This window comes from Motacilla alba, chromosome 27 (genome assembly GCF_015832195.1).
Source record: "Motacilla alba alba isolate MOTALB_02 chromosome 27, Motacilla_alba_V1.0_pri, whole genome shotgun sequence".
NCBI lineage: Eukaryota > Metazoa > Chordata > Aves > Passeriformes > Motacillidae > Motacilla > Motacilla alba.
In genome coordinates this window covers 1623495-1642070 of record NC_052042.1, presented here as the reverse complement: position 1 = coordinate 1642070, position 18576 = coordinate 1623495, and the positions used below count along the sequence as shown (strand labels likewise).

At 64.9% G+C, this 18576-nt stretch overlaps 1 protein-coding gene across 7 annotated transcripts; it reads left to right on the top strand.

Moving 5' to 3' along the window:
* On the top strand, nucleotides 1-18218 carry FMNL1 (formin like 1). Of its 7 annotated transcripts, none has more exons than XM_038162927.1 (28): nucleotides 1-244; nucleotides 5924-6007; nucleotides 6260-6343; nucleotides 6432-6505; nucleotides 7039-7122; nucleotides 7337-7468; nucleotides 8293-8418; nucleotides 8669-8777; nucleotides 8989-9065; nucleotides 9159-9252; nucleotides 9581-9655; nucleotides 10215-10325; nucleotides 10427-10576; nucleotides 10668-10769; nucleotides 10878-11115; nucleotides 11323-11628; nucleotides 11728-11849; nucleotides 12271-12473; nucleotides 13308-13542; nucleotides 13620-13688; nucleotides 13789-13869; nucleotides 14491-14620; nucleotides 14707-14870; nucleotides 15092-15193; nucleotides 15434-15526; nucleotides 15706-15829; nucleotides 16094-16181; nucleotides 16748-18218. In XM_038162927.1, exons 1-28 carry the CDS (start codon nucleotides 83-85, stop codon nucleotides 16989-16991), a joined length of 3663 nt encoding a protein of 1220 aa, XP_038018855.1. In that variant the 5' UTR covers nucleotides 1-82; the 3' UTR covers nucleotides 16992-18218. The 7 variants fall into 7 exon arrangements, with proteins under 7 accessions (XP_038018855.1, XP_038018859.1, XP_038018856.1 ...); XM_038162931.1 differs by having other exon boundaries at nucleotides 16094-16185; nucleotides 16748-16884; XM_038162928.1 differs by lacking the exon at nucleotides 8293-8418.
* Nucleotides 18219-18576: the final 358 nt, after the last annotated feature.

Below are 18576 nucleotides of genomic sequence, written 5' to 3'. Positions count from 1 at the left end.
GCAGAAGTTGCAAACGCCGGCGAGCGGCGGCGGGGACGGGCGAGGAGCGAGCTGCGCTCGGAGCCGCCCCGCAGCGCCCGCCATGGGCAACGCGGCCGGGGGGCTGGAGGGGGGCGCGGCCCCGCGGGAGCCCCGCGACCACCGCCCGCAGCCCGGGCCCCCGCCCGCCGCCGCCGCGCCGCCGCCCCCCCGGCAGCCCATGCCCGGCGCCGCCGAGCTGGAGGAGCGCTTCGGCCGCGTCCTGGTGAGCGGGGACGGCGGCGCAGGGGAGCGGGCCGGGCGGGGGGTCCGGCGGGGAGGGGGCCCGACACAACCGGGGGGACGGGGGAGCCGCCGGGTGGGGGTCCCTCGGCATCGCTACCGGTGCGAGCATCGTTAGCGGCGTTACCGCCGATATCATCATTATAATGATCGCATCGTTACTGTCCCGTCGTTCTGTTAATTATTTGATTTATTATTTAATTGATGTTCTGGTTAATAATGATGACCGCTCCGCTCTCGTCTCGTTTCCCCGGGGACGCTCAGCCCTGCCCCGGCATGACCCCCGGCCGCTCTGTCCCCTCATCGTTCTCACCTTGAGGGGGAACCGACCCCCAAATTCTCGGGGTGACCCCGAGTCCCGGGGCCCGGGCAGGCTCCGCCATGGCGGGATCGGCGGCAGGGCCGGAGCGCGCCGCGAGCAGCCGGTGCTGCGGATGGCGATGCTTCGCTCACCTCCTCTTCCTCCTCTTCCTCCTCCCCGGAGCAGGGGAAGCCCCCGGCACCGCTGCCGGCCTCCCGCCGGTGGGCAGCGGGCGATGCCGAGCGCGGTCCCGTGGGACGGATGGATGGAGGGATGGAGGGATGGATGGAGGGATGGATGGAGGGATGGATGGATGAGCCCCGGGAGCCGCTCGGGACTGCGGGAGAGCGGCTCCCGCTCGCTGCTCCGTCCTTGAGCGGGCCGGGCCGGCCGTGACCTTCGCGCCGGGAGGGCCGGCTCCCGCCACCGCGCCACCCGCTCCAGCCCCTGCCCATGCCCTCCCCAAAAACGCCCCGAGAAAAGGGAATCGCTGCTTTCATCCCCCCGAGCCCTCGGCGGGAGATGGAGCCGCTTTGCCGATCCCGTGCCGGGCGCAGCTCCCACGGTGCCGGCACACCGGGATGCGCTCGGCTGGAGCTGCCCGGATCTGCTCGGAGGGGTGCCCCATCCCAGCCCCGAGCACAAATTCCTCGGGAGATTTTTATCCCGTGGAGTTTACGGGATTATTTGGGGGTGAGCAGCGGGGGCGATCCCCGCAGCCGCAGGGGGGGATGCTGAGGGCGCTGCTTGGCGGGACCCCCGCGGGAGTGGGGGACACCCGGGGTGGCAGGAGGCTGGGTGGGGTGGCGGTGCCTCTGATGGCTCCGGCTGTCACAGCGGCGGTGGCAGGAAGAGACTCGGGGTGTTTCCGCTGTGAGGCCCCAGGAAGCAGCGCTTTCGGCCGGGCTGGGCCCAGCAGGTTGGAAATCATAAACCAAAAAATGATCAGAAGAGGGGAAAGAGCTGCTCCAGGCCCCCAGCACCACCTTCTCTGCCCTCATCCCGAGGGAAAGCCCTTTTCCAGGGGAAGGGCACCCAGGGAGCCGCACGTGGCCCGATGGGAAGCCTTGTGAAAGCAGCTGTCCCAATTCTGCTTCCTCCTTTCGCAGTCCTTCCCCATTCTCGTGGCTGTGGGGGCAGCAGAACCCCGGGGGGAGGGGGACAAGGGGTCCCTCTGCCCTCACCCACTACAAACTCTGCCTTCAACTTTTCTACCTCCTGAGCTCAGTGGTGGAGCAGGTGGTGATGAGCTGGGAATCTCCTGGTGGGACACGGTCCAGACCTCACTCGTTGCCATGGTTGCAGCGATGCCATGAGAGCTCAGTGCAAATCAGTTTTGGGCTGGACATCCCAAACTGGGAGAGCTGGTAGTGCAAAGCCTCGGCAGAAAAGCCCAGGGAGGAGCCTAGGGGATCCAAATTGCTGCCAGGAAGGGGATACAACCATTCTGTGCCAAGAAATGGAAATCTAGTTTCCCAAAACTTCATTCTCAAAAATTGGCTTCTTCCCAGCTGGGGCACTGTGGCAGATGCTGCTTTGGCAGAGCCGTGGGAGGGTTGTCCCGTGCCAAGTAGTTTGGGATATGACCAGGTGGATTTTTGGGATGGAGCAGAGGAAGAACATCTTTGCTGCTGAGATAGGGATGCCCAGATACTCCCGCTTGAAGGGTTTCCCCCCCTTTGCATGCCAAGGGGCATTAAATGGGAATAAATAAATGGAATTGTGAGTTGAGGTGTGGTGGAGTCAAAATCAAGCAGTGGCTGGCTGGGACAGGGGCTGCTCCAGCTGGGAGCTTTGCCTGGTGGGGGCTTTGCTGCCTCTTCTCCCAGGAGCTGGGGGAGTGCAAGGCCAATGTCACCATTGCAGATGTTTGCAGATGTTTGCAGATGTTTGCAGATGTGCTGTTGGCCCCAGCAGCAGGACAGGTCACCAGCGAGCCCTGGCCACAGTGTCAGCCTCGGCTCAAGCAGGAAACAAAGCTGGTCCTCAGCTTCCTGCTGGATCCACCTCCAGCCTGGCTCCAGCACGGTGGCCAAGGCTGTCTGGGGGATGTGGGGCTGCACCAGGGTGTCCCCACGGGGGACCTGTGTCCTGGCTGGCACGTTGCCTGTGTGCCACGAGCTGCTGGACCAGGGCCTGGAGAGCGTCCTGGTACAGGAGCCCTCCTGTGCTGCTGCATGCAGCCCTGGGTGAACCAGGAGGACACCCCAGTGCAGGGTGGGCAGGGCACGCTGGTGGGATCAGGCTCCTCTCCCCGGTTCGAGTTACAGCAGCTTCTGCTTGTTCTTAAAATAGAGCTGGAGCTGCAGGCGGCAGCGGCCGCTCTGCCCAGCCCATCCCAGCCCATCCCAGCCAGCCCAGCTCTGCCCAGCTCTGCCCAGCCCAGCCCAGCCCAGCCCTGCCCAGCCCAGCTCTGCCCAGCTCTGCCCAGCCCAGCCCTGCCCAGCCCAGCCCAGCCCAGCCTGCTGCCACCACTCCCCCAGCCGTCCTGGGGACACCTCTGCCTGGGGACACCTCTGTCTCCTCCTGCGCTGGCCGTGCCGGCTGACGCTGGGTGGGTTTGGGGCCGGCTGGGTCCCTGAGGGGATGAAGTGGTGCTGGCAGTGTCCCCCAGCCGGGTTTGCTGCATGCGGAAGGTCAGGGAGCCCTGGGCGGGCCTGGTCCTGCTCTGTGCCTTGCACTGAGCCCTGGGAAGAGACAGGGGAACAAGTCCAGTGGCAATCAGGGGCACTGGAGGGGACACCGTGGGACAGCTGGCACTTCAGGACTGGGCACGTCCCAAACCACCCCAGGGGTGCTCTCTGGCCAGGAGGGATGGAGCATCCCAGGGCGGCACTGTCCGTTGGTGACCCGGGCACCTGGAGATGTCGGCCCTTCCTGCAGCTGGGGAGAGCCCCACAGCTGCCATCTGGGGCAGTTCCCTGCCCTGTCCCCTCCCTGGGGCAGGACTTGGTGCCTGGTGCTGGCTGGGATCTGCCCCGTGCCTCGTGCTGCCAAGGCTGCCCGTCCCCTCTCTGTGCCCCAGAAACGGCTCACGCTCAGCCTGCCGGGCTTTGCAGCACAAACCCTTCCCCAGAGGTGCCAGAACATTCTGTGCCAGCTTCGGCGCAGAGCTCGGCTCAGCCCGGCTCCGCTCGCGTGTGGAACAAAAAGAGGTGTCTGACGCCCAAAATAGCTCCATCCCTGCCAGCCACGATAGCAAAAGGTTGTTTTGTACCAGAAAATGATGTTGGGGCTGCTTCACCTCCCCTGGCCTTGGTTTCAGGGGAGGGCAAAGCCTGGCTCGACCCACAGCTGGTGCTGGGTCCCAGCCAGGCTCATCCTGGCGCCGCGCACGGCTGGGGTGGCCCTGCAGGCTCTGTGGCACTTTGTGTCACAGCAGGGTTGCTGGGGGACATTTGGTGGCACCCACTGAGTGACATGGCTGTGAGGCCGCTGGGAAGCCCCGGGCAGGGGCGGGATGAGGGTGCTGGATGACGGCAGGTGGGATGTGGCTGCTGGGGACAGGTCGCCGTGGCTCCCAAAGGAGGAAGAGGAGGAGGAGGAGGAACTCCTTCCTCTGACACCTGTGCTTGGCCGCTGCCCCACTCTGCCCCGCATCACCCACCCTGCCCCACACCTCCGGCCCTGCCCCACCTTCCCCAGCAGCGGTGTCCCCTCCCCGGGAGGAAACGAGAGCCGGTTTCTGTGCGCTGCCGGCTGAGGCTCCTCAGCGGAGCCGCTTCCTCCCGGGGCCACCAGCCCACCCGGGACGCTGCCACCACCCTGTTTGTACCCGTCCTGTGCCACATCCTGCCCACATCCACCTCCGCGGGGACAGCCCTGCCCCACCCTCGTGCCTGGTCCTGTCCCACCGCCAGCCCAGGGCCCTGCTTGGTCCAGGTCCCACGTGTGATGGCCTAAAGCTGGTCCGTGTGGCAGGTGCCACCGTCCCCTCTGTGCCAAGGGCACCCTACAGAGTCCCACAGAGGCGCCGCGGGTGTGGCTGAGCCCTGGCTGGGGTGTCTGGGTGTGTGGTCCCTTGTGGCACGGCGCTGTCCCTCGGCCTGACCCTCATCCATCCCAAGGATGGCAGCTCAGGACCAGCGACGGTGACAGCCAGGTGCTGCTGTCACCTTGCCTGTTGCAGAACCCAGCAGCTCCAGTGGCTTCACAGAGGGGCCATTTCTGACCCTGCAGCCTGATTGTCCCCCTGCCCAGCTCTTCGTGCCTGCCAGCCCCAGCCCAGCCCAGCTCCTCCCACCCACAGCTCCTGGTTTTGGCTTCTTGTGAAGCAGCTTGGCAGGTCCTCCCTGGAGGAGGTGGAGAGGTTTCTGTTCCTGCCCACCACACTGGGACCTCTCCCCTTGGACCTGCTCTTCTGTGGGCAACCAAAGCCCTGGGAGATGCCTTCCTCCAAGGATGTGGTTGCTCCAGCACGGCATGCACCCCACGTCCCCGTCCTCCTCCTCAGGGAACCCCAGGACTGGGACTTAGGGGTGGCTTGGGGCTGTGCATTGCTCCACATGCCATCGTGCCAGCCTGCAGGTGCTCTCCAGCTGAGCTGGAGCAGCAAAAACTGGGTCTTTTAGCAAAATAAATCACCTGAGAGCCGAGCTGAGCTGCAGCCCGGCCCAGGCCATGGTGGGTGTCCCGTGAAGGTGCCCCCATGGTGTCCCTGAGCAGAGCAGCCCAGGGCAGGAGCCGTGTCCCGCCCGTGGCGGGGGTGGTTTCGGCAGCGCCCGGTGCCGAGCGGAAACCACGTCACGTCCTGTGGTGGCCGTGGGGGCTGGGGCTGTGCGAGGGTGGCAAGGAGGGACGTGGGGACAAGCCAGGCCCTGACATCATTGTCTCTCAATAAACACTGGTTCCCCAGACGGGCTTGTCACGCACCAGTGCTGGGGGGGGACTCAGGGGTGACCCCCAAGCACAGCCCAGACTCCTGGGTCCCTCAGCTGTCACCAGTCATGTCCCTGTCCCTCACCGCGTGTGGCCCTGCCGGGACTGGGCTGGCTGAGGCTGGGCACGTGGGGCACTCATGACACGGGTGGGTGTGTCCAGCTCTTCCTCCAGTCCCCCACCGCTCCCCTTGGGGACCCTCAGGTGGGGACATTACTGATGGGTCCATGGGATGCTCATATCCTGGGAATAGTGGAGTTCCCAACCTCCCAGGGTTGTCCCCATCATCCCACCAGTGTCCCCATTGTTCCATCCCTGTCCCCATTGTCCCACTGGTGTCCCCATCTTCTGGAATCTTCATGTCCCACCGGTGTCCCCATCCTCCCATGGGTATCCCATCTCCCAGTGCTCGCTGAGCAGGGGGTGCTGCAGCCCAGGGGTGTTTTTGGGGTGACCCCCAGCACTGACACCCTTCACCCACAGAATTCCATGAACCTGCCCCCGGACAAGATGAAGCTGCTTAACCAGTACGACAACGAGAAGAAGTGGGAGCTGATCTGTGACCAGGTGAGGTCCAAGCTCACAGCGTCCCCAGCGCCATCCCTGTCCCCAGGTGCCACTCGTGGCATGGTTCGGGCATCAGTCTGGCTGTGCCGAGCACTGACATCCATCTCGTTACTGACACAGCACCTCATTAACCTCATTAAGCATTGATGTGGCTGGGGTGGGGACCGGGACGCTGTGGCTGCTGTGGGGACAGTGGCATGTCCCTGTGCCACAGGGGGTGGCCCAGTTTCAGCCTCTCTCTGGGGCTTGTAGGAGCGTTTCCAGGTGAAGAACCCTCCATCTGCCTACATCCAGAAGCTGAAGAGCTACTTGGACACAGGGGGCGTCAGCAGGAAGGTGAGGGGTCCCCGTTGCACCCCGGTCCCCTGGTCCCCACGCCAGGCTGGGCACAGGGATGGTGCCAATGGCTGTCCCCATCCCACAGTTCAAGAGGCGAGTGCAGGAGTCGACGCAGGTGCTCCGGGAGCTGGAGATCTCCCTGAGGACCAACTACATTGGGTAAGGGTGGGGGTGGCATTGTCACCCAGCCGCTGCCACCATCTCTGGGATGGGGACGGACGTGTGCTGGCTCTGGCTGGAGGGTGACAGCAGGGTGTGGAGGCTGTGGCCTCATCCTGCCCCCTTAGGAGGGCTCTGATGGGAGGGTGCTGAGGCAGCTGGGGGTGCTGGGGGTCTGAACCCCTTTATGGCTCTCTGATACCCCTAGGGTGCCAGGAAGGGACCCTGTCCCCATGCTGGCTGTCCTGAGCCCTGGTGGGCGCCTGCAGTGCACGAGGCCAGGCTGTCCTGTCGTGGCAGTGGTGGCAGTGGTGGCAGGAGAGCCCTTGGGCTGTGACCCCCATATATCAGGTTCACTATGGCACTCACCTGGCCTCAGACAAATGCCAGCTCATGGTGCCACCTCATGTCCCCAGCATGTTCTACCCTTGCTGGGGACCTCTGAGCAGGGGGTGGCTCTGCTGAATGTCTGGGCACAGGAGGAGAGAGGATGTGGGGGTTGGCAGAGCCCACTAACCCTCTGCACCCTCCAGCTGGGTCCAGGAGTTCCTCAACGAGGAGAACAAGGGGCTGGACGTGCTGCTGGAGTACCTCGCCTTTGCCCAGTGCTCTGTCGCGTATGTCCCCACCCGGTCCCCTGTCCCCAAGGCTGGGATCAGCCTCCCCTGGGGCTCCGCAGGGCTGGGGCGGTCCCTGGGGGTGCCCTCCCTTGTCATCAGGGCCATGCTCCATGGCTGGGGCTGAGCAGAACATCCCCAACATCCCTGAGGGGCATCTGCCCATGTTGGGGTGCCACGTCTCACCCGTCCCCATGTCCCCACGGGCCACCAGGTATGACATGGAGAGCGCGGAGAACAGCCCCGGCTCTGACAAGGGCAAGGAGCGGTCGCTGGAGGACCTGAACAAAAGCACCTCCTCGTCCCCCACGCAGGGCTCCTCCAAGCCGCGGCCCCTCACTGTAAGGTAACGTGTGGTGCCGTCCCCAGCTGTCCCCGTGTCCCTGTGCCGTGTCCCCGCTTCTCGCCTCGCTGCACCCCCGGCCGCACCGCGCTTGGAGAGGGGCTTGGCAGGGAGACGCAGGCCCGGTCCTAAAAATGGGCACCCGTTGCTGGTTTGAGGGTGGGGACAAAGCCACATCCCCCTGGGTGCCACCAGGGCTAAGCCCTGCCTGGGGCTGGGCTGCAGCCGTGTCCCCACCCCGGCGCTGCCACCGTGCTGGGGTGCTCTGGCTAAACCCCAGGAATACACGAAAATTGGGGGTGTTGGAGATTTTGGGGAGCAAATGGCAGCCCCCTGGTTTAAACCCGGGGCGGAGGGACGGGCCTGTGTCCCCCGAGTCGGTCCTGGTGGCCGGTGGCTCTCGCTTGGTGCCGCTCGCCCGCAGCCCCGTCTAACCCCGCTCTTCTCTTGCACGCTGCCGGGGACGCGCTGACGGTAGGTGACGGGGCACCGGCGGGACGGGGACACCCCACGGGACCCCGCTGCTGGTCACCGGCATGAGGGACAGGGCCTGCGGGGCATCCCCGGTGGGCGGGGGGGTCCCAGGGACACCCCACCGCGGTCACCCCACGAGCTGTAACGCGGCACCCCGGGGACCGCGGGGGTCCCTCGCCGCCTGCCAGCAGCTCTGGAGGAGCCGGGGTGTCCCTCCCAGCCCCAGCGACAGGTCAGGAGGGACGTGGCACCCGCAGGGGGTCCCATCCCTTGTCCCCGAGCCCGGGTGTCCCCGGGGCGGCGCGGGAGCCCCGTTTCTCCCTCCTGTCCTGCAGGCTCTAACGCGCCTTCAGCTGCTGCCTCTCGAACCAGCACATCCACACCCTCCTCCGCCACGTCCACCCCAGCGTCCCCTGCGGTGCCCCGGGCAGCGATGGGGACAGTGCCCCCAGGTCACCCGGCAGCTCCTGCCCGCCCCGGTGAGCCTCCGAGACCGCCCGTGCGCACGAGGGGGCCCCAAAACCCATCCCACCCCACCCCACGTCACCCCCCGGTCCCCGGGCTTCTAGATGGGCGCGGACACGAGGATTTCTCCCGTGGGGTGCAGCCCCCCCCGGGTGCCCCGGTGTCCCTCCGCCCCGCTGCCACCTCCTTGCGCTGTCCCGCCCCCGCTTCCCGCTGCGCCCGCCGCTGCCCCGGGCCCCGCTCAGCCGCGCTCTCCCCGCCCAGGCTGAACCCCTCGCACAGCAGGAAGACGCTGCGCAACTCGCGGCTCGTCAGCCAGAAGGACGATGTCCATGTGTGCATCATGTGCCTCCGCGCCATCATGAACTACCAGGTGGGAGTGGGCGGCATCCGCGGGGATCCGCCCGGGGCTCCCCCGGCATCCCCCGAGCCTGCGGCGGCAGCTCCGGGGTGGGACCGGGTCTGCATCCCCTGGCTCTGAGATGTCCTCGCTCAACCTCCCGCCTGGTGGGACCGTGTGCCACGGTCCTTGAGTGCCTCCAGGGGGACACAGGACCCCACTAATGCGCCTTTCCCCTCCGCAGTCTGGCTTCAGCCTGGTGATGAACCACCCAGCCTGCGTCAACGAGATCACCCTGAGCCTCAACAACAAGAGCGCCAGGTAGGAGCTGCCCTGCCCCCTGTTGTCCCTTGTCTCCCCTGTCCCCTCGCCCACCGCACAGCCCCAGCCCCCTCACACCGCCTGTCTCTGCAGGACCAAGGCTCTGGTGCTGGAGCTGCTGGCCGCCGTCTGCCTGGTCCGAGGTGGCCACGACATCATCCTGGCTGCCTTTGACAACTTCAAGGAGGTGAGCAGGGACACCCAGTCCCCAGCAGGGACACCCAGTCCCCACCTGAACACTGTGCTCCAGCTGGGTTTGTGCCTCAGTTTCCCTGTGTGTAGCAGAGCTCTGCACCACCCTCAAACTGCTGGCTTGCTTAGGAAGGTTCCACTCACTGGGTCTGATGTCCCCATGCCACCATGTGTCTCCAGGACCATGTCCCAGCTGGGCTGGGTGCCTGGCAGCACCAGTCAGGGTTGGAATGGTGTCACCAATAGATACCTCCCACCCTGTCACCCTCCTGAGTGTCCCCTGGCCATGTCCTCGCTGGCCTTCAGCCCCCTGCTCCCCTCAGGTCTGCGGGGAGAAGAACCGCTTCGAGAAGCTGATGGAGTATTTCCGAAATGAGGACACCAACATTGACTTCATGGTGAGCGGCTGCTGGGGCCCACGCTCTGCTGTCCCCAGGGCATCCTGTCACCAAGGCTGCTGCACTGTCCCCAGGCCATTATGCCCCAAGAGCTTCTAAGCCACCACACTGTCCCTATGGCATCGCGTCCCAAGGGATGCTGGATGACCAAAACTCTCCCCAGGCCACCATGTCCTCAGGGGCTGCTGAGCCACCGTGCTGTCCTGGGGGTGGCATGTCCCAAGGACTGCCATGTCCCAAGGGCTGTTCTGCTGTCCCCGAAGGCTTCTAAGCCACTACACCGTGCCCATGGCATCGTGTCCCCAAGGGCTTCTAAGCCACCAAACTGTCCCCAGGCCATGAAAGTCCCAAGGCATGCTGAGCCACCAAATTGTCCCCAGGCCATCATGTCCCCAAGGCCACTGTGCTGTCTCCAGGCCACCATGTCCCCAGGACTGTGTAAACCCCCATGCACTCCTCAGGGGCATCAGGTCCCCGAGGGCCACCGACCCCCCATGCAGCCCCTGGGGCAACATCCCCACGAGCCACGCTGGCCCTGTGCTGAGCCATGTCCCTGCAGGTGGCCTGCATGCAGTTCATCAACATCGTGGTGCACTCGGTGGAGAACATGAACTTCCGCGTGTTCCTGCAGTACGAGTTCACCCACCTGGGGCTGGACCAGTACCTGGAGGTGGGTGATCCCAAGGGTGGGGGTGGATGATCCCGGGGTGAGTGATCCTGGGGGTGGGGGTGCCACCGGCACCGATGGTGACGCCGGCTGTCCCTCGGCAGACTCTGCGCCTCACTGAGAGCGACAAGCTGCAGGTGCAGATCCAAGCCTACCTGGACAACGTCTTCGACGTGGGGGCCATGCTGGAGGACTCGGAGACCAAAACAGCGGTGCTGGAGCACATGGAGGAGCTGCAGGAGCACGTCAGCCAGGTGGGCCGTGGGCGCGTGGGCAGAGCCGCTGACGCAAGCCCCGAGGGAGGGATGAGGACGGGGCTGAGCGGCGGCGCCTCGTCGCCCACAGTTGACAGAGAAGCTGCAGGATGCGGAGAACGACTCCATGGCCAAGATAGCGGAGCTGGAGAAGCAGCTGAGCCAGGCGCGGCGGGAGCTGGAGGCGCTGCGGGTGAGCCGGGGCGTGCCGCGGTGCTGGGGGAAGGCTGGGGCTCAGGGACCGGGCTCTTAGGGGTGCAGAGGGACACCAGTGACCTGCCGGGGGTTGTCACCTCTCCAGGAGCAGCTGAGCCCCCCGCGGCCGCCCAGCCCGCCGTCCCCGCAGCCCCAGGAGTGCTACCGGCTGGCGCTGGAGCGGCGGCTGGCGGAGCTCGAGGAGAAGGGGCTGGTGCAGATTCTGCGTGGGCCCGACGGAGACGTCGCCATCGAAATTGTCCCCGTTGTCATAGAAACCCCTGCAACCCCCGTGGTTTCTGGGGAGGCCACTGCCACCACCGACACCACCGCCACCTGCACAGGTACCGTGGGCGCAAGGGGATGTCCCCTTCCCGGCAGGGGCACCTGGCACCAAGGAGGGGTGGCAGCGAGTCTCTGGGCACGGAAAGTGAGGCGGGGGCGTGGGGATGTGCCCGGGGACTCCGGGTAATGCGGTGGCAGAGGGAGCGGGGCGGTGGCACCGTGCCCCGCTGTGTCACCATCTCACCCACCTCTTCTTTCCCTTGCAGATGCTCCGGCTCTGGCTCCAGCCCCACCTCCCCCACCAGCACCTGCTGCCCCCCCGCCCCCACCCCCTCCACCCCCCCCGCCTCTGCCGGGGGCTGAGCCCATCCCTCCCCCACCCCCCGCACCCCCTCTGCCCGCAGGCACCGCTCCCCCCCCAGCTCCCCCACTCCCGGGTGCCCCGGTGCCACCACCCCCCCCACCGCTCCCGGGGGGGCCCGAGGGCCCCGTGCCTCCCCCTCCACCACCCCCACCCCTCGGTGGGGAGCCCGCAGCCGGGCCGGGTGCCCCCGCCACTGCCAACGGTTCAGGTGAGTGTGACCCAGGGATGGTGGGGATGCTCCCCAGGAGGGGTCTGGGGACACCCTGGGGTGGGTGTGACGTGCCCCCCCCCCGCCTGTGACCCTCAGTGAAGGTGAAGAAGCCGATCCAGACCAAGTTCCGCATGCCCGTCTTCAACTGGGTGGCCCTGAAGCCGAGCCAGATCGACGGCACCGTCTTCACCGAGCTCAACGATGAGAAGGTGCTGCAGGTGAGCCCAGGGGACAAGGGGCTGGCACAGCGGGGCTCGGTGCCCCGGGCCATGCTGAGCTTGCCTCGTGCCCACCCTGCACCCACCCGCGGTGTCCAGGGCTGCCGGAGGAGCTGGAGGTCAGGAAAAGCCCTTAGCACCATGGAGAGGGACTTGGGATCACGCGTGCTTCTCCTCTCACCCTGTCCTTGTCCCCTTGCTCCATCCACACCTTCACATCCTGTCCGTTTCTTCTTCCTCATCTCCATCCTCTGGTCCCCCCACTCCCTCCTCACCCCTCCTTGTCCCCTTGTTCCATTCTCATCCCCTTGCTTCATCTTGGTCCTCACTCCTCACCCTCCTCCTGGTCCTCTGGCCCCGTCCTCACCCCAGATGTCCCGTGCCACCTCCCTGCCGTGTCCACAGCCCTGTGTCCCCACAGGAGCTGGACATGAGTGACTTTGAGGAGCAGTTCAAGACCAAGGCACAGGGCCCCGCCCTGGACATCAGTGCCCTCAAGGCCAAGGCCACGCAGAAGGCCCCCAGCAAGGTGACCCTCATGGAGTCCAACCGGGCCAAGAACTTGGCCATCACCCTGCGCAAGGGCGGCCGCAGCGTCCAGGACATCTGCACGGCCATCGAGACGTGAGTGCCCCCCCGGGATGGGCAAGGATGGGATAAGGCCAGCCCCGGGGGGCTGGGGTGGTGGAGGGTGTGATGGGATGCAGGGATTGGTATGGGGATGCAGGGACAAGACAGAGAGATAGAGGGTGGGGAGATCAGAGATGGAGAGATGGAGGGATCAGATGTGGGGAGATGGAGGGACGGAAGGATCAGAGATGGAGAGATGGAGGGATCAGATGTGGGGAGATGGAGGGACGGAAGGATCAGAGATGGAGAGATGGAGGGATCAGATGTGGGGAGATGGAGGGACGGAAGGATCAGAGATGGAGAGATGGAGGGATCAGATGTGGGGAGATGGAGGGATGGAAGGATCAGAGATGGAGAGATGGAGGGATCAGTTGTGGAGAGGTGGAGGGATCAGATACAGAGAGATGGAGGGATCAGATGTGGGGAGATGGAGGGATAGAAGGATCAGATACAGAGAGAAGGAGGGGGAGGGATCAGATGTGGAGAGGTGGAAGGATGCAGGTACCAGCTGTGGGGATGGAGAGATGCGGGGATGAGATCTGAGACAAAGGGCTGTGGGGGCCAGGCACAGACAGACAGATGGATGCAGAGAGCAGCTGTGGGGATGGAGAGATGCAGAAAGCAGCCAGGATGGGAAGGGATGTGGGGACCAAAGACAGAGAGATGGAGGGATCCATATGGAGAGACAGAGAGATGCAGGGTCCAGATAGAGAAAGATGGCGTGATGGAGGAACCAGCTGTGGGGACAGAGGGATGATGGAACAAGCCAAGGGGGCTTCGGGACCTGCAGCAGGGCCTGACAGTGCCGGGGGTGTCCCCTCCCCACAGGTACGACCAGCAAGCCCTGAGCCTCGACTTCCTGGAGCTGCTGCTGCGCTTTCTGCCCACCGAGTACGAGCGGACCCTGATCGGGAAGTTCGAGCGGGACCAGCAGCCGCCGGAGGAGCTCTCGGACGAGGATCAGTTCATGATCCGCTTCAGCAAGATCCCGCGCCTGGCCGAGCGCATGAACGTCATGATCTTCCTGGGCAGCTTCGGCGACACGGCCCAGCTGCTGATGCCGGTGCGCGCCGGGGCCGGGCGGGGGCTGCGCGGGGGCGGCTCCGCGGCCACGCTCACACCCTTCCCTCCCTCCCACAGCAACTCAACGCCATCATCGCTGCCTCCATGTCCCTCAAGTCCTCCGGCAAGCTGCGCCACATACTCGAGGTGAGGGCTTGGGGGGAGGCGGCCCCGACGGTGTGCACAGAGTGTCTGTGGGCGCTGTGCCCTCCTGGCCCCGTGTCCCCAAGCCGTGGTGTCCCTGCAGATTGTCCTGGCCTTCGGGAACTACATGAACAGCAGCAAGCGTGGAGCTGCCTACGGCTTCCGGCTGCAGAGCCTGGACGCGGTAGGGCCGGCGTGGTTTGCCTGGTGTGGGGGTGATGGGGGCACTGCCACTGCCAGGGACCCACCCTGGGGACAGAGGGACACAAGAACCAGCTGCAGAGATGGGAGGATGCAGGAACGTGCTGTGGGGATAGAGGGATGCAAGCAGCAGCAGTAGGGATGGAGGGACATGAGGTTTAGCTGTGGGGACATTGGGATGAAGAGACTGTCTGTTGGGATGGGGGAGGCAAAGGATACACAGGAATGGGCTTGGAAGGATGGAGACCTGATACGGAGAGGTTAAAGGATTCAAGGACCTCGATGAAGGAAGATGGGAACAAGGAAGATGGGGACCAGCTGCGGGGATAGAGGGAGGAAGGTCGCACATGGGAATGTAGGCATGAAGAACCAGCTGCAGGGACAGGGAGATGCAGACTCAGGCATGGAATGGAGAAAGATGGGACTCAGCCATGGGAATGGAGGGATGCAGACCTGGCTGGGGCATGGAGGGATGCAGATCCAGCTGTGGGAGTGCAGGGATGGATACAGACCCAGGCACACGGACCAAGGGCCACCAGAGGCAGCCCCGAGCAGGGTGAGGGGGTGGTGGCTGCAGCTCGGGGCTGACTCTGCCTCGCCCCAGCTCCTCGAGATGAAGTCCACAGACCGCAAGCAGACGCTGCTGCACTACCTGGTGCGGGTGATCATGGAGAAGTACCCGGAGCTCACCGGCTTCCACACCGAGCTGCACTTCCTCGACAAGGCAGGCACAGGTAGAGCCCACGGGCCCCGGGCGGGGGTCAGGGCAGCCCCTGGCACCCCGAGCCTGCGCTGACCCCGCACTGCTGACCTCCCGCAGTGTCCCTGGATGGTGTCCTGCAAGACGTGCGAAGCCTGCAGCAGGGCATGGAGCTGACCCGCAGGGAGTTCATGCGGCAGGATGACAGCCCCGTGCTCAAGGACTTCCTCAAGGTCAACTCCGAGGTGATGGAGAAGCTGCAGGCTGACAGCAAAACCGCCAAGGTGGGTGCTGGGGTGGGGTGGGGTCATGGGGGCCGTCCCCTGCATGGGGACACCCTCTGCTCACACCTCTGCCCCATGGGAGAGGCTCCTGCTCGGGATGTGGCTCCAGTGGGACAGGCAGGAGGGAACGGGGCAGGACGGGGAGGTGGGAGAGGCTGGAAGGAAGTGGTGGGCGATGGGCACCACTGCCCAGCCCCCAGATCAGGTGTCTCTGCCCACAGGAAGCATATGAGTCAGCTGTGGAGTATTTCGGGGAGAACCCCAAGACCAGTCCCCCCACCACCTTCTTCCCCATGTTCATGCGCTTCATCAAAGCCTACAAGGTAGGAGGGGACATGGCGTTCTCTGTTTCTGAGGGCTGGGAGGAGATTTGGGGCACCTGACTCCTCTCTGGAGCAATCAGCAGAGGTCACAGGCGAGGCTGGGGCTCAGGAATGCCTTTGAGATGGTCAGAGATTTTGGAACTGGGTCAGGGTGAGCTGGGGGCTGTGAGGCAAAGAAGGAAGGGGGCTGCAGTCCTGGATTCCCCTGGCTCAGCACACCCTTCCTGCCCCTCTCCCAAGAAAGCAGAGCAGGACATCGAGCTGTGGAAGAAGCAAGAGGCTGCAGCCAAAGAGGTGGAAGCCGGCTCCCCTGGCAGCGAGCAGCAGCCCGAGGTGAAGGTGCCCCCCTGTCTGTGTCCTGGTGGGGTCCCAGCCCCAGCCCTGGCTGGGCTGAGGGGTGGGGAAGGACTAAACAGGTCCTGAGGAGGGAGAGCTGGGTGGGAGGTGACGGCAGGGTACCCCACCTCCTCTGGGGTGTGATCACACCACTCAAGCACCCTGTCCCCTCCCAGCTGCCTGTCCAGAAGGCCAGGAGGCAGCAGATGGACATGATTGCTGAGCTGAAGAAGAGGCAGATGGTGAAGGAACCACTCATCTACGAAGGCAAAGATGGGGCCATTGAGGATATAATTTCAGGTGAGAGATGAGTTCAGGTGAGCAGCCAGGTGCCCGCACATCACAGACCCAATGCTGGGGGCTGCAGGGGCTGTCACAGGAGCTGGGGGGTCACCAAGCCCTGTCAGGGGGACCAAACCTACCTGCAAGCACCTTCACATCCCACATGGCAAAGCTGCCGAGTGCTCCCTCCCCTGTCTCATATCTCTCCCTCCTCTTCTGGTTCTTCCTCCTCTCTCCTCCTCCTCCTGCTCCTCCTCGCTGTCTCTGGATCGCTCTGCTCAGCTCTCAAAACTGTCCCTTTCACGGCCCGGACGGGCAAACGCTCGTCCCGGCTCTTCTGCGACGTGAGCTTCAACGAGGAGAGTCCTCTGTAGGTAACGTGGGGCAGCGGGGCGGCGCAGGTGGGCGGGGGCTGCCGGGCTTCCCCCTCCGCGCCGGGATTCCTCCGGGATTTGTGCCACGCTGAACCCCAGCCCCGGGGACAACCCGGGATCAGCCCCCGGTGCCGCGCTGGGCTCCCAGAGCCGACGCTCGGGGTCCCACGGGCTGATTGTTGGTAGCTGCCGCTCGTCCCGTCGCTGCGTTCGGCCCTTGGCTCCTCCTGGGTGTCCTCATACCCCGAGGGGCACGGACAGGACAAGGGGCAGGGGCTGTAAATGAACAAAGGAGAGTTTTAGGTTCATTCCCGTGAGGGTGAACCCTGGCACAGGGTGCCCAGAGCAGCTGTGGCTCCCTGGCAGTGCCCAAGGCCAGGTTGGACAGGGCTTGGAGCAGCCTGGGACAGTGGAAGGCGTCCCTGTCATGGCAGGGGTGGCACTGGGTGGGCTTTGAGGGCCCTCCAACACAAACCCTTCCATGTTACCGGGATGGGTGGGATCCCGGCCATCCCGGGTGGGCAGCGAAGCTCATCCGGCCCCTGCGCTTGCCCCGGTGCAGATCTGCGGAACAACCCGTACCGGCGGGGGGACAAGGCCCGCGGCAGCGCCAAGAAGCGGGCGGCGGGGCAGAGCCTGCAGGCGACGCCGGACATCGCACTGTGACCGGCGCCGTCCCTGCAGCGGCAGCAGCGGGGCGGGACCGTCCTCCCGACGCGGATGGGACCGCAGGATGTCAGTCCCTCGGCGCGGGGCTCGGCGGGCTGGAGGGACAGCGCCCGCTCCGAGCTGCTCCAGCCGCTTAACGTGCCAGCTCCGCCTCGCCTGCCGGGGCCGGGCGCAGCACCCCCGGCGCTTGCTTGGCCGTGTCCCTGAGCTCCTCTCCCCGGGCTGGCAGGGCTGGGGGGTCCTCCTGGCTACGGCAGGGAGGGGGAAGCACAGAAAGAGCCCCAGCTTGTCCTGGAAGGAAAAGAGAGGCTGTCCCATCCCTACCCCGGCGCTGCTCCCTCGCACACCGGCCGCCGGACCAGCCCCGTGTCCGGTGTCCCTCCCTCCGCTCGCTGATGCCTTTGATTGCGGCTGCGGGAAGGGAGGGGGTGTCAGCCAGGGACACAACGCTCCCCGCTCATCTCCCCCGGCCCGCAGAGCCCCCCGAGAGCCGCGTTCTCCTGCGCTGCAGAGGCAGCCCGGAGCTGCTGCAGAGCTCCCACCGCGGGCACCTCCCGGAGCCGGGGCTGGCAGCGGTGCTATTTTACCGGATTTCATAAGTCTTCCTTCAAATTTCTCAGTGCTGCGGCAGCAGGGATTGGAACACCCCCACACAGGGTGTCCCCAAGGCTGTGGCGAGCAGCGCTGGGCTGTTCCTCGCCGCAGGGGAGGCTCCGTAGCTGCGACAATCGGCAGCAGGGACAAGTTTCTCTGCGAGGTGGTGGCACCTCCGCCCGCCTGCATCCCCAGCATCCAGCTGCACTGTCGGGCTGGAGCCTCCGGGATGGACCGGGACTGTCAGCCCTGCGGGGCTCCCCGTTTCCCTGGGGGGGACACGCAGGAGATGCCGGCAGCCCCCGGCCCCGCAGCACCGCCATCCCAAAGGCTGCGGGGTCCCTGCTGCCGCCAGGCAGGAGCGGCCCCGGGGCCGCACGAGCCTCTCGGTACCGGAGCGGAGCCGGCTGTCGCTCCGTCCCCCGCCCCGCTGCTGCTGAGTAACCCCGAGCCCGCAGTGCCGAATTAATCCTCTCCTGGTGCATTTACTCCATCCAACAGCCCCCGCTCCTCCCTCCTCCTGTCCCTCCTCCCGTCCTTTCTCGCTCGTCCCAGCTTCAGCCAGAGCAGCCGCTGCTTCCTGCTGTATTTAAGCTGCTTCAGCGCCGGCTCCGTGTCCGGGGAGGGATGGGAAATGAATGTGTAACTTATAAATGCCTTTAAGCCAGAAATGTAAACCATTAACTGCTCATTTGTATACATTATTTTTATATACCGAAGGCCTGTTTAATCTAAAGCAGAACTGGTAATAAAATGTCTCAGAGGATAAAGGACTTGTCTGGGAGAAGGGTTTGCATGGGGGCGATGCTGTCTTGAAGGGAAAGAGGGAGGGAGAAAAGGAAGGGAAGATGGAGTGAGGGAAGGATGGAGGGAGGAAGATGAAGGGAGGAAGGGAAAGATGGAGGGAGTGGCTGTGGCTGCCCCAGTCCCAAGTTGGACGGGGCCTGGAGCACCCTGGGATGGTGGGAGGTGAGAGGATGGAACGAGGTGATCTTTAGGGTCCTTTCCAACACAATCCAGTCTGGAATTCTAGCAACAAACCACCCACCATTTTTTTGAGGACATCAGCTCTGAGGCATGTTCACAGCACAGACATGTGGGTGCATGACAGCACAAAAAGTGTGTTTC